The sequence below is a fragment of the Tachyglossus aculeatus genome, chromosome 14 (assembly GCF_015852505.1).
Source record: "Tachyglossus aculeatus isolate mTacAcu1 chromosome 14, mTacAcu1.pri, whole genome shotgun sequence".
NCBI lineage: Eukaryota > Metazoa > Chordata > Mammalia > Monotremata > Tachyglossidae > Tachyglossus > Tachyglossus aculeatus.
In genome coordinates, this window is record NC_052079.1 from 38,019,081 (window position 1) to 38,034,378 (window position 15,298).

The 15,298-nt window shown below is 42.8% G+C and overlaps 1 protein-coding gene and 1 pseudogene across 2 annotated transcripts in view; both read left to right on the plus strand.

The window, feature by feature from the left end:
- The window catches only part of PLXNC1 (plexin C1), a 136,123-nt gene that overhangs the window by 98,857 nt on the left and 21,968 nt on the right, over window positions 1-15,298 (plus strand). The window contains exons 21-23 of one of the 2 annotated variants that reach the window (XM_038756939.1): window positions 191-337; window positions 10,942-11,119; window positions 14,665-14,768. In XM_038756939.1, the coding sequence (XP_038612867.1) occupies window positions 191-337; window positions 10,942-11,119; window positions 14,665-14,768 (429 nt within the window). Of the gene's footprint in view, window positions 1-190; window positions 338-10,941; window positions 11,120-11,589; window positions 13,080-14,664; window positions 14,769-15,298 lie in introns of those variants that run through there. The other variant, XM_038756940.1, reaches the window with a different exon arrangement.
- Window positions 9,765-9,895, plus strand: LOC119937320 (annotated as a pseudogene).

The following is a 15,298-nucleotide window of genomic DNA, read 5'->3' on the forward strand; positions in this document are numbered from 1 at the left end:
TAATCAGTAGATTCATAATCACACTTGGGATCTTAAATCTGTCATAGTATGTTTTAAGGCTTTTTTCAGAAATTCTGCGTATGCTTGTTAGAAAACGCCGTCTCACATCTTGCTCTGTACTAATGGAATTTGAAACTTTGATGCTGTAAATCGGATGCAGACACTAACGGTTGTTGGTTTCCTTTGTAAGGAGACTGTCGGAGAGCCGTTTTATTTACTTGTCACAACGCTAAACCAGAAGATAAACAAAGGTCCTGTGGATGTAATAACCTGCAAAGCCTTGTATACTCTTAATGAAGATTGGCTGCTCTGGCAAGTCCCGGATTTCAACACCGTGGTTCGTTTTCCATATTCTGCTTTCTTCCCCAAGGTCCCAGTGTTGGAAGAAGGTGGGAGGGAGGAGGAAAAGGGAGAGCATAATGAAAAGATATCATTCCTGTGGTAAAGACTCATACATTTACTTAATTAAAAGCCATAGATGATAAAATATTAACGCCGTGTTCAAACAATAGATTTTAATTACCCAAATGGAGGAGTTATTGTAATGAGGCCGGGGGAAGGCATCAATTTTCCACGATTTTAATATCCGAATCACTTGTCGCTTTTGGCGTCACCCGTAGTGGTCTCTACTCAGCATTGTAATTGCAATCAGAATGCTGCAGACGTTGCTGTCTAAAAGACAATGTGTGAAGATGCCGAGCATCTGAACTGATGCAAGCTATTTTAGGGAGATACACAGATTAATTCAACTTGCTTAGTTTCCTGTGCAACTTGATACCCTTATTTTGTTTTCATGCAGTAGTTACAAATGTCTGGTGTCATGCACTCAATGTGCTATATGATGTAATTGCTGTTTTTAGGGAGAATGTTGGACTAACTACGAATGGGGTAGAAGAAACCCCTCTTCCCTTGAGTTGTGACCGTTGTGCCCTCTTCAAAACTGGAGATGGATGAGTGAATGAATGATTCAGGCTCACCTTCCCAACACTACTAGTCCCATGGATGGCTGTAGCACTTTTCTTCTAAAGGGTCCCAAGTGCTTCCTCTTCCATTGGTCCATTTTACACTCACACCATCCCTGTCGGGTTGGACTGAGGGTAGGTGGAATTATTGACCCCCTTGTAAGAGATGGGGGAAACTGAGGAAACGGCCTGAGATTCCACAGTGAGTCATTAACAGAGCCAGGACCAAAATTGACAATTCTGATGCCCAGTCCAGTGCTCTGTTCATTAATAAGAATGATGCAGTATTATTATATATTACATTACATGATTATAGTTGTGATGTTTTGTTAAGCCCTTGTTATGCGTCAGGCACTCCTACTATGTGCTGAGGTGGATACAAGCAAATCGGGTTGGGCACAGTCACTGTCCCATATCGAGCTCACAGCCTAAGTAGGAGGGAGGAGAAATTTAATCCCCATTTTACAGATGAAGAACTTGAGACACAGAGAAGTTACGTGACTTGCTAAAGGTCACCCTGCAGGCAAGGGACAGAGCTGAGATTAGAACCCAGGTCCTCTGATTCCCAGGTCTGTGCTCTTTCCACTAAGCCATGCTGCTTCCCATGAGGTCACACTGTCCCTTTATAACACTTTACTCGTAGCCTAAAGATTTGGGAAGATTATTTTGGTTGAAAATTGATGGGTGCATCAATCCGCACAATCCTTAGTTTTACAGGTGCTCTAGGCATTTCCTTTTTTTTTTTTAGTTAAGGAGGAGAGATCAATTTCAAAGGGGTTTTGGGTAGTGATCATTAGTATGACTAATTTTTTTGTGGCTTTGCTTGAGGCCACAGCAATATTACCCTGGAGGAGTTCACTTTTATGGGAGAAAAAATGGACACCACACTGTCTGGGTCATATTTTGGCTTTACTTTGATATGGAGAAAGTTTCATGGAGCAACTGTTTCAGGGCACTGGAAACCACCAAAGAAATGTGATATTTCTTCCTTAGGCCAAGAGGCAAGTTCCGTGTCCTGCATTAATCATCTTTATGTAGTGATATCTAATGACATTGGAAGAGTTATGGTTAAAAACCTTGATTATATGCAGTAGCCGCAATGTATGGGAGCAAAGTCTGGACTATGAGGCATGAAGAATTGGGAACCAGGAAGAGACCAAATGATACTTACGATCTGTTTACCTAGCAGGAGTGCTTATCACATTTTTTGGGTGTAAAAGAGGTTGCTGTACATGCCGTAAAGGCAGAACTAATACTAGTTTTTCTAGACATGTTCTCACATGTAAATTGTAGCCCACAGGCCCTCAATCCAACTCAGATGGGAGAGTTTTCTAATCTTCACTTTGCATGAGGATATTTTGGAACCGAAAGTAAAAATTCCCAGCAACAAATAATTTGAAAGTAAGAATAGGTTGGGGAAATCCAGAAGTATTTTGGTTTCATCAAAATATCAAACCAGAAGGAGGTACTTCAGTCGTTTAGGGTGTTTTTTTCTGGAGGTTTGTGTTTGACTTTAATGGTTTGTGTCACAGCATGTTTTCTGTCTAATTTTTCAACACTATCGGGAGTTTCTGACTGATGGTTTGATGTTATTTGATGTTGGAGAAGTTCCTCAAGGCCTTCCTCATTTTTTTATGGTCTCTGGGAAAGGAAGCCAATGAATAATCCTGATATCCAAACTAAATATGGCTCCTTTCCAATCAAATTGAATTTGTGAGTACCCTATTGAGTGTTGTGGACCAGGAAAGTAAAAGAAAAGTTACTCTTCTTTACAGAACTTATTTCATCATCATTTAGTTTGAAAAATAATTTTCTGGTGCATTTGATTGCATATGACAAAGTAGCATTTTCATGGTAATTATACTCAGCCATCGAGAAGTCATTATGACTCAGTCTTGTTTCCCTATGCATGTGTTGACAGAACATTAGCAGGTGGTCGGTATGGAAATTTATAGTTTTTTCATTTCCTTCGCAGCAAAGTCCTTTGGCTTTAACCGGTTTCTTACTCCATTCCCATCCTAACCCCCAACTCTGCTTTACTTAGATCAGTTTTAAAGTCTGCATGAAGTTATTTCTGGAAATGAAAAGTAAACTGTGTTTAGGAACACCACTAGTTCACATACATGTATCAGAAGGAAATTTTTTCAAGGAAGTGAAAATGATTAAAAAATAGCAAGAACAGCATTATTAAGCAACCAAAAGAGAAAGGGTCTGATTGGCAAGAAAATGTTCAGAATAGGTCAAGAACTCATATCTGGCTCTAGAATAATCCTAGTGACACTGTCCTCTGCATGTGTGAGGAATTGGGGGAGAGTGGAAAAATTTTTTTTAATTTAAAATTGCTGTGTTCAGTCTTATCTCTGGTGCAGTTGGTCCTTATGTGGCCTCGTGGAAAAGAGTACAGGCCTGAGTCAGGAGGCCCAGTTTCTAACCCTGACCTCTCCACTTGTCTGCTGTGTGACCTTGGGCAAGTTCCTTACCTGCTCTTTGCCTCAGTTTCCTCATCTGTAAAAATGGAGATAAAAATACCTGTTCTCCCTCCCTCTGAGACTGAGAGCCCCATGTGGAACAGGGACTGTGTCCAATCTAGTACAGTGCCTGGCACATAGTAAGTGCTTAATAAATACCACAGTTTTTATTATTATTAGAAAAGTAACAAACTTTGGCTCTCCATTTCCTTTATTTTAAAATGTGTGTTTAAAGATGAATTTTCTAGTCCTACCCCTGACTGGCCTTGAGAAATGTAGAAAGGGAATGTTTTCAGAGGGCCCTGAAGCTCTTTATGTATGGTGTTTAGGAGTACAGTTACTACAAGGGGAACGGGGATTTTCATTTTAGTTTAAAGAAGAATGGCGGGGGAGCGACCCAATTGAATGGAAACCAAACCACTTTAAATAGCAAGAAAAATTGGAAAATGGAACTTTATGTCCACCAGATCATCAAGGGTATCTTCAAAGCCCTCTTGGAAACTGCCTCCCTGGATTAAGCTCCAACTTCCCAGATGGAGTCAATCCAACATCCCCTGTAGCACTTTTGTTCCCCTCCAGCTACCCATAGCAAATAGGGATCACCTCAATTTAACGTAATTTACACTCATGTCTTTCTCTATCCTTCCTCTGTCAGTAGCTGTAGCTTCAGTTCCACTAATCAGTCAATGGAATTTCTTGCGCACCTTACTGGGTGCATAGTATTGTACTAAATACTTGAGTACAACAAAAGGAAGATAACACATTTCCTACTTTCAGGAATTTATGACCTATTCGGGGAAACAGACTAGCAGAATTATTTACAAATAATAGGAGAAGAAGGAAGAGTAAGGCTCTAACAGGACATAGGTCAAATGTGCCAGGATGAAATATCTCAATAAATAATTGACTATACAAATGACTATGTTTAGGTTCATAGTGCTTAGGATAGAAATTAAATATATAAGTGCTTAGAGGTGGCTTTTGTGTTGATGCAGTCAAAGTGTTTTGAGTACACTAGGGGAGGTATCCTGGAGGAGGCAGGATTTTAGAAGGACTTTGAAGATGAGGAGAGAGTTGGCAGATCTGGGGCAGGAAGAGGGAGTTCCAAGCCAGGGAACTTTTCATCTTCCTCCTACTCATAACATCCCAGATCTGTCAGGCACCCTTATTAGATTGTAAGTTCCATGTGGGGAAACATGATGTCTCTTAGTCAATTATCATCTCTTAAGCACTTAGCCCAGGGTTTTGTACAGAGCAGTGGCTTAGTAATTCTGTCGATTGATGAAAAATCAAGCCAACCAAGAAAGAAAGAAAAAATGCGGGGAAGGGAAATTCCATAATCCGTATTTAACTTGGAATCTCTGGAAATGAACTGCCGAATCCTCCTCATATATGCATCGGGCTCGTTGACACAGTGGTAAAAGACCCTTGGTGAATATTTAGTGTGTGATTTATGAGAAAGTCCCGACGTAATCGGATACTCAAAGATGAGAATCCTGCCTAGTGCCTAGGCAAAAATGCTAGCACCAAATTCAGTACTGTGCCCACAGCAGGCCTGCCGATAGTGTATTTTTAAGTTCCTGCTACTCCACACCATGATTCTGTTTTTTGGAAAATTTAGCACTTAGATATCATCACAATTTTTCATGTACTCCTCTCGGTCAAAACAGTTACAGCTGTCTCCTCAGTAATTTCCAGTCGGCACCCTTTCTTTAGGCATGTAGTGTTCTCTCTCACCACTCCCCCATCTCCTTCTGTTCCATTTAGTTTGTCCTTTTGAAGGATCCATTATCCCAGTAATTAAACAGCCTACTGCCCTGATTAAGTCATTCTCTTTTACTTCAATTATGTCCTATTGTTCATTAAATCCTGATGTTTGCACTTCAGCAATCTTGTTTTTAATACTACTTGTATGTGTATAGAAGCAGGGTAGTTAATTAAAGATTCTCAAGGGTTTTTTTTTCTTTTCTTTCCCTCTTACAGTGCAAATCATTCCTATCATGATAAGCACCGAAACTGAAATCCCCGCTAACTTCAAATCTTCTTCTTTTTCCAGTTTCTGAATCACTGAAGGGAAACTTTTTAAAAGTGATTTAGGCCAGTAATTCCCCTTTGCAGAGTAAGCAATGGAAGTGAGAAATTAAGATTTAATAGAAACTTTAGCTCTCTTTAATTCGGTACTCTTCTGCCCCCGACACATTGTTTAAAAATACTAGAACCATAAATCAGTAGGATTTATTGAGCATTTACTCTGTACGGAGAAGTGTACTAAATACTCCTGAAAGAATTTGCAATCTAGTGGGAAATATGGACACTTAAAGAATTTACAGGTAGGGAGAAGAAACAAGATTAAAAACCATAAATCAGTAGGATTTATTGAGCATTTACTCTGTACGGAGAAGTGTACTAAATACTCCTGAAAGAATTTGCAATCTAGTGGGAAATATGGACACTTAAAGAATTTACAGGTAGGGAGAAGAAACAAGATTAAAAACCTATCTGCATAAATGCTTCATGGAGAGTATCTAGTTGCCTGAAGAAGTGCTGAAGAGGCAGTAGATGGGTGTGGGGTGGGGAAATGAGAGATCGAGTAGAAGATGTAATTTCCTAAAGACTTTGAGGATGGAGAGAGCAGTGATCTGCTTCTAGACTGTAAGCTCCTTGTGAGTAGGGAACTTGTCTACCAACTCTGTTATATTGAACTCTCCCAAGTGCTTAGTACAGTGCTCTGCACAGAATAAGCACTCAATAAATATGATTGTTCTGCCAGATGTGAAGCAGAGAGTGTTCCAGCCAAAAGAGAAGGTGTGAACAAGAGGCCGATGGTGAGAGAGATGAGAAAGAGGCCCAGTGATGGGTTGGTTGGCTTGAGAGGAGCAAAGCTTGCGAGGTAGACTGCAGTGGCAGAGGAGCCAGCGTTAAGTAGGAGAGAGAGCTGATCGAGTGCCTTAAAGCAAATTGCCAGATAGGAATGGGCAGCCATTGGAACCATTGCACACAGTGAGCGCTCAATAAATACGATTGAATGAACCATTGGACGTTCTTGATAAGTGGGCAGATGTGAGCAAAATGATCTAGAAAAATGATTTGAGCAGCAGATTGAAGAAAAGAGAGACTGGAGACGGAGGTCTGCAAGAAGGCTGACACGGAACTAATACCTACTTCAGTACAAGGTTATGTAATTTCCTTCCATATTGCCCAAGTGTAGTTTTTATTTCCCTGAGAAAGCTGCTCGGTTTCTATTGCAGACTCTGGAAATTGCAGCACAATCCTTGCACAAAGCATATGGGAGAGGAACAGCATTTTCTGTTGTGTCCCTGCCCGAGCCAGGATCCTATTACAAAAGCTGATGGTATTCCCCAGTTTTTAACCATCTACCTGGGTGGATTAGGACTTCCCATTGCCATCCTCCCAGTTGGCACCTTGCTCTCATTCCATATTAATGCTCACCTCCATCGCCACCCACCCCACTCCCCGTCCTCATCCCCCTTCCCTTTCCGGCCCCCACCTTCCTCCACTCTCCTCCACCTCTGGTTCTCAGCCACGAATTAAACCGAAACTTACTAACCAGAAGAGGAAAAAAATGAAGGAAAACACCTCAGCAAATCACATAATTTGTTTCCAGTGAATGTCAAATTTTGTCAGATTTTTTTTTTGATCCCTGAGTTAATACCCTGGTTGCAGGTGCCGATTGGAAAAAGTCTACGCCCTTTCCGTTCAATTTAGTTTGACCACAGTAGGCACTCAGTGACTGTTGTCTTGGGAATGAGGATGGTGATGTTTTGTGCTGGCAGCCTGTCAAGATGACTAAGTCATCATTACCACCAACAGCATCTCAGAGACTTCCGACTTGAGGGACTTGACCAGCTGCTGAACACAGTGAGTTTAAAAGTCCCAGTCCACGCCCTTAGTGCATACAGTTGGATGGGCAGGTCTGATGCAGGTAGAAACACAGAGGGTTTACAGACAGTGAAAAAATTTTAAGCAAATGAAATACAAACCTAATTAACGGCCACAGTGGGCATAAACTTAAGGAATTCTCTTTTCTGTACAATGCTTCTCATCAGTCTATTTACCAGTCCCCATTATTTGTCCAAGTCATATGATGCAGAGTGCTTTATATCAACCAAGCAAAAAGCCTCATTCAAATGTAGTTCCCTGTTGGGAAACTGAGGCTAGAAGAGGCTAAATTGTTCTCCGAGGTCACTTAGGTGACCCCGCCGAAATACTGAAGCTATTGAATCCATTTACCTCTGCCCTTTTCCCTCCTCCTCCCATCCTTTTCCCAGTCAAAGCACCAAGCTGCTTCTTCGGGTGGCAGCAGATGGCTCTGTGGGACAAGAGCGAGCCTTGGCCTAATAAATGTGGTATTTTTAAAGCACTTATTCTGTGCTCCGTTAAGCATTGAGGTAGATGCAGCTCAATCAGATCAGACAGAGTGCCCGGTCCATGTGGGGCTTGCCGTCTGAGTGGAAGGGGGAACAGGTATCAAATTCCCATTGTACAAATGAGGAAACTGAGACACAGCCAAGTTAAGTGACTTGGCCAGGATTATGTAGCAGGCAACTGGAAGGGCCTCCTGGCTCCTGGCTCTCGGGCCCGTGTTCCTTCTGCAAGGCCACGCTGATCTCTTCCAGGATCTCCCAGTTCCCCAGAGAGAAAATAGATCTTTGGGATTGACTAGGTGCCCATGCAGGCAACTGCTACATACCAAATGCTGGGACATTTCAGAAGAGGAGCATAGTGTGGCTTCTTCCTTGCAGTGCTTGCGGTCAGTGTGTAGGGCTTTAGTGCCCCACGAGGATGTGGTCCCGTGCTGGTCATGGCACGAATGGGCCCTCTGCTGCTCATGACACTGACAATGAGAAGTAGCCTGGCCTAATGGATAGAGCGCATGCCTGGGGGTCAGAAGGATGTGGGTTCTAATCCTGGCTCTGCCACTTGTTTGCTGGGTGACCTTGGGTAAGCCACTTCAATTCTCTGGGCCTCTGTTACCTCATTTGTAAAACGGGGACTACGACTGTGAGCCCCATGTGGGACATGGACTATGTCCAACCTTATTAGCTTGTATCTCTCCCAGCGCTTAGTACAGTGCCTGGCACATAGTAAGTGCTTAACAAATACCATAAAAAGAATTTAAAAAATAAAATTGCCAAATGAGTGGGAAAAGCAAGGCCTGCTCCTCTCCATCCCCTTCTCTCCTCCGTCCCCTTCTCCCCCTGGCTTGTTTCTATGATAACTCCTGCAGCTCATTGGAAAATAGTCACTTATCCTCTTGCTCATATATTGACGGGCCATCCTGTCGACCGACTGTGAGTGAATATTTACCTGCTCCACCTCTAGATTATGTCAAATTCTGTCACTTACAACAGCCTTACCCTTCAGGGCAGCATGGGTTTTCGGGTCTTTTTGCTCAGTTTAATAGAGAACATGTCTTCCAAGTCCCTTCGATTCCATGGAAAGGAAATACCTTCTGAGCTAGATCTTAAACTGAAACCAAGTCCTTAAACGAAATGAGGAATTATTTGTGCTGACATAGAAAAAAAACCCAGCAGCTGTTCTGTCACCTTAAGTACAGCAAAACTCAGCTTTCCCTGTTTCTAGGGTGCGTGGCGAGAGGGAAATTTTAAAGGACTAAAGAAGCCTGAAAGGCTTTTAATACTTTTATACTTTAAGAAATTGCTGCCTGAACCCTAAGTGTTCACAGTGTAGAAATGAATACAGAATAATCAATTTATGTCAGACTTCACTCTGAGTATTCTCAGTAGGCTCAGTGAAATGTCATTTTACCTTTTTCACCCAGCAAGCTGCCTAGTCAGTAAATTTATGTTGTTTTACATTCCATTAAGGTTTTTTTTGTTGTTGTTTTCAGGGAAAGCATTCATTACATATCCAGAACTGTTTAAAGTCAGGAGCACCTATCAAACGTTAACTCTTGCTTACAATATCCCCAAAAGGAAGCATCTTGAAGTCTGGGGCGGATGTAATTAGCGTAGGCTTCTGAAGATGATGGTTAACTTTCATTTTTATTTTCATGTTAATGGTATTATTCCCATGAAGAGACTGAGTCACAGAGCAAAGAGGCAAAATTTACTCAAGGTCTTTCAGGGACAATCGTGTGTGGGTCGGATGAAGGTTTTTGTGGGTAGGTGAGCTTGGAAACTTCTCTGCTTCACTCTGCTGATGTGATCACAAAACGTGCTACCCTCAGTCACAAGATGGTGGGAGGGAGGAAACTACCAACCTGCTCCAAGGCATCACACCTTACTGCAGCCAACAGCTTGTGTCTGAAAGGAATATCATAAGTAATAATAATGATTGTGGGATTTAAGTGCCCCTCTCAGGGTCACACCTGGAGAGTTTCCAGTACTCTACCAGTCTCAACTACGGGAGGGAGAGTCAAGCAGAGGCATACCCATTCCATTCCTAGCTTGGCTAGAGAGTGGAAGATAATCTGCTACAAGTCAGAACTCCCCTGTGCCGGGCAGCAGAGGCATGGGAGAGACTCGAGGATGGAGACTCAAGTTAACTGTGCGGAAGGAGGAGATGGTAAACCACGTCCGCATTTTTACCAAGAAAAGTCTCTGGGTACACTACCAGAACAATTGCAGATGGAGGTGGGGTGTTTTGGGTGTCGCTATGGGTCGGAGACAACTCAACAGCATAAGACAAACAAGGGATTTAAGTGCTTACTATGTGCCGAGCACTATTAAGCACTAAGAGGATAATCAGGTTGGACACAGTGCCTGTCCCACATTGGGCTCACAGTGTAATGGGTGGGGAATACAGGTATTACAGATGAGGAAAGGCTCAGAGAAGTTAAGTGACATTCCCAAGGTCATACAGCAGACCATTGGTGGAGCTGTCATTAGAACCCGAGTCCAGTGACTTCCAGACTTTCCACTAGGCCACGAGGGTGGGAAAATGTTAAGGGTGCTAAGCAGTGAAATGAAGGAAGGAAGGGAGAGTGAGGAAATAATAATGAGCAAACTCTGAGAACTCCTGAGCACAGTTCCTAGTGGTAATTAGTGGTGCATTATAGAGTAACCCTTCAGGCTGTCGTGTACAGACATCTTTCCCGACACTTGAAACATCACTCAGGCTCATCCTGAAGCATTGTAACATAGTCCCACACCGACTGGGCATTGCTCTAGAAACTTGGATGGAGATTTACGATCAGGTTAATAATAAAAACACAATGCTTTCTAATCGGCAGTTGAATCTCTCTCATGGCCATTGTCACGTGTTGCTCTGGCCATATCAAATTTTTAAATGTTTCCTTTTTAAGATAGGTATTTATTAATATCTGATTGTGGTGGACGCTTCCATTTTTAGCTTTTCCTTGGAAGAATGAAATGTTGAAAACAGTTAATGTGGTGTAATAGAAGACAATGTTTGCTGATAGGCTGTCAAAGGGATTATTAGGAATTGCAAAAGTTTGTATCGCTTATGAATGCCTTTTATGTTATGATTATCTAATAGGCTTTGAAATCGTGTTTTTACTCTTTTAGGCACTAAATGTCGTGTTTGACAAAATCCCAGAAAATGAAAGTGCTGACGTCTGTCGGATTATCCCAGTAAATGTTCTGGATTGTGATACCATAGGGCAAGCCAAGGAAAAGATTTTTCAAGCTTTTTTAAGCAAAAATGGTTCTCTTTATGGTCTTCAACTGAATGAAATTGGCCTTGGTAAGCCAGCGTTGGGGTGGAAGATTGCTAATGTCCTCTGGTGCTTGATGATCCCTGCCTCGTGTCTCTTGTTTCTAAGTATCACCCAGGCCCGTGGTCATAGTGGACAGTTTTGTTAGAATTTTGGGAAGTGACATCTTGCGAGGAATCCTCTTGGGAAACATATGACATAGCAATGACCATTAGTTTTAGAGTTTGCTGTTTCCATAGTAAGACTTAGAGCTACACCGAGACGATGTCATTGATTTAATTCCCTTTACACTGAAAAGTGTAAAAAGGGTAGGCCTGTGCATGATTTTGATTTGCTTGTTCAGACGGTCAAAGGCGATGCTAACCTCTAAAGATCTCTCTGCCTTAAAATGTACCATAATTTGCACGTTTTATGTCTGAAGTTTTTCAGTATATAGTGTTAAGTATATTGTCTGCATTACTTGTGCATTAAGAAGCCTCTGCTGTGAATTTGTTTTCAGACTATATCCCACTCTGAAAATGAGACCCTGTGCGTAAGTATAGTGGCAGGGGCCTGACCCACCAAAATGCTCCTCAATATTTCTTAAGTTCTCAGTAGAGCCTGCCCAAGCCAGCCTCACAGGACTTCACAACAGATAATGGGTTAGGGAGAAAGGAGGACTAAAAAAACTCCCCCGTAGCAGCAGCAAGTGAGGATCATTTCTTCTCCAAGAGAAATTATGAAGCGGACAGTTAAAACCTAATAAATTCTTCCAAGTCAAACTCCAAAATATAGAGTTGCTCAGTGGGCCGAAACTGAGCTCCTCATCTCCACACCTGAACAGTTTTATCTTCCTAATTTTCCATCATCACTGATGATGCCTCCGTACAATCATAGAGTCATCCTTGCCTGCTCTGGGTCTCGTGTTCCTCCCACATTATGTCTGTCTGCCTTTTAGCCTTGCTGGCTCTTCCTCTGTGATATTTCATGGATCGGCACCTTCCTCTCCCTCCCTGCCCTATACTCTCATCACCTCCCAGCTAGCCTACTCCCTGCCTCCTGTGTCTCCTCTCTTCAGGCCGTCTTGCATATCCCATTTCTCAAATGCTGATCGTAACACCCCACTCCCCTTCTCAGAAAAACCCAAAAAACCTCCAGTGACTTTCCATGTCGTCTTGTACAAGGATCCCCTGCTGTAATGGACTTCTTTTAAGCTCTTTCCCAATAATGCTGAATATTTTAAAGCCAGACTTTCTCTAGAGTGCTCTCTTTCTTGACACTAATGCTCTGGTTTTACAGTGACTGCAAAGTTTACTTTGACTCCAAAACCTCCCATCTTTCCCCTCTCTGTCTCCTTCCCTACCCCCACTCAACTCTTGAAGTACTTTGACTTAGATATATCAAAAGCCTATTTCAACAGCTCTTTGTTGTGTGATGGGCATTAAGTAATGATAGATCGCTAGTGTGTTCACACACTGGTGTATGGGATGTGAAAGAGAACACTTGAAAATTAAAGACTTGCTTGGACACACACAAAAATATAATTCCTAATCTTTTGCCTTCCGATCCCTTAACCCTGTTGTGTTTTAATTCCTGTTTATAACATATTTTGAAAGGTTGGGTCAATTTTTGAATTTTGAGAGTGCATCATTGTACTCTGGGAACATATGCATTGGTTAGCCGCTCTTTTATTTAACATCTGCTTTCATGAGCAAATTAAGAGAGCTAGCCGAGAGTTCTTGTATCTAACAAAAACTCCTAACCGTCAGCTTCAAGACACTCTCTATCTGCCGTCTCCATATTTGTCTGTTCTTGTCTCCCATCATACCCCAGTTTATGATAGTCTCTCCTCCATAGCAAACCTCCTATCCATCTCTTTGACTCTCCCCATTCTGACACATTGCTCATCTCTTTCCTTCTGCCCGCCGCACTCTTCCCACTCAGCCTCACCAAAGCACACCCCTCATCTCCTTCAGAGCTCTCCTCCCAAATCACCACCTCCAGAAGACATTCCCTCCACCTTTCTGGGCATGCCATCCCCCTCAGGCACATCAGCATTCATTATTTATCTCTTTATATATAATTTACCTGTTCACTTGTGTTTAGTCTCTCCCCTTTTAACTGCAGTCTGTTTACCAACTCACATCTACAACTATCTCCCCCATTTGATTGTAAACTCCTCAAGGGCAGAAATCACACCCTTTACATTTTTTGTTTGTTCTTTGAGCCCTTGATCCAATGCTCTGCCCACAGATGGGGCTCGATCAATACAGCTGAATGTAATACTGATACCAGGCCTGAGGGAAGATCTGGTAAGATCAGGGAAACTTCATCTTACTCTTAACACAAACATGAAAATGAGAATTTAGGGAGGGACTAGAGAGGGTAAGGGGTGAGCCTTAAAGAAATCCGATGTGCTCTGTCTTATCTTTTTGTTCCCTCTTTGTTTGGTTTCATGGGACTCTGTCTCTCTGAGGGTTTGCTGTAAGTAGATGCTTGTATTTTCTTAACCTAGCGATTTGGAGTGGGGGAGGGAATGGCATTGGGAAATGTGGGTGGGCTTGGTGCAAGTCCAGTGGGGCAGATGGTTGTTTTAACAGACCTGATCATCTCTGGAAACCATTTTCCAGGCTGACCTAATATATGCACTGAATCCTTTAAAAACAGCCACAGGCTAGGCCAAATTTCTTAGTGACTCCAGATCGCAGTCTAGTTCAGCTGTCTAATTTCAGCAACGAGTTTGCATTGTTCTCGCCTGCTAAATTCCAGGAAATATAGTCAATTCTCCTGTAACACGGGAGTTATGCTGAAGAACCCCACATTAAGGAGAAATCTGTCTGTGATACTTAATGCCTCGACCATTGCAGGCAGGTCCGCAGCTGTTTCTCCAAAGCCGCCTCACTTTCTCTGCAGGTGGGCGGACAACCGACCCCTAATTCTTCCATTCAGTTCTAGCCGACATATAGTGAAAACACACGTTGTGGCCGAACTGTTGTAATGAGATACATAATAAGTATGGTGTTTATCGAGCACTGACTTTGTGCCTAGCATCGTGCTAAGTCCTGGGGTCGATTCAGCGTGGTTAGATACTAACTGTATCTGTGCAAGAAAACATTTAATTTTATGACATTAGGCGGATTGGAGCTGCTACGTGAGATGGCCTCAGCCTGCAGCAAGAGCCCAAAGTCAACACGTCAGCAGTGACAGTGATTGATTGATGAGAAGTGGCAGGCTGTGATGAAGAGGGGATTTCAGCCCGATTGATCGGGTGTCCCATAAAAGTTAACAGGGCTTTCTTTCGAAAGTAGCCCCAAGTCTCCCAACACAGACCACGGAGATGCTGCTTCACCTCAAAGTTGTTGATCCTATGGCTTCTGAGCAAAGCCTCAACTAGGTCACCCTGGGGAAATGGTAAAAAAAAACCAGAGTTACCAGTGCTACTTCCTGGTACCTATGAGGCCACCAGATCACCGACTAGGCCAGTTGACACGCCTGCATCTTGCTGCGGTTTTATTCAAATCTTTGAGAGTAACAGGGTGGGATTTCATGTGGACGGGTCTCATTTGAAATTTTTTATCTATTTTTTATGTTTTAGAGCTGCAGATGGATGCCCGTCAGAAAGAACTTTTAGATATAGATGGTTCTTCCGTGATTCTGGAAGATGGGATAATGAAGTTAAACACCATTGGTCATTATGAGGTAAGAAGAAATGAACCGCTGATGAGCTGTTAGCACGGGTGGGGCAAAATGAGTGATGGGCAGAAGCGGCAGCTGCCCAGCGCAGATGCTTTTGGGACCCAGAGGGGAGTGCAGAAGCTCCAGCTGCCCTGAGATTTCTGGCAATGGTCTCCAGGAGCTACTGCAGCCAAACCAGGCGGTGAGGCCCTCTCTTCCATCAACAGCCTCCCAGAACACCCAAATAGAAAAGCTCGTTGGTTTTGCCTTTGAAGTGGTTTTGGTGTTGCGGGTTTGGCTAACCACCAACTTAGCCTCCTCATTAGAGATTTTTCCCAGGCCCAATTTGCCTTTATCTCTTCTTCTCCTTTACTGAAGGTCCTGAGGCTTTTACTGCCCTCCAGCTTCTTGAGACTCCAAAGCTGTTTTGGCTTTGAGATTTTTCCCTCTTTTTCAGCTTAGTTTCCTGGCTCCCCTCTCTTCGGGGTGCCTGGTTCTCCCCATATCCCAGGCCTAGACCTGTTTTCCACCAGTGGCATCCGTATTGCTCTCCC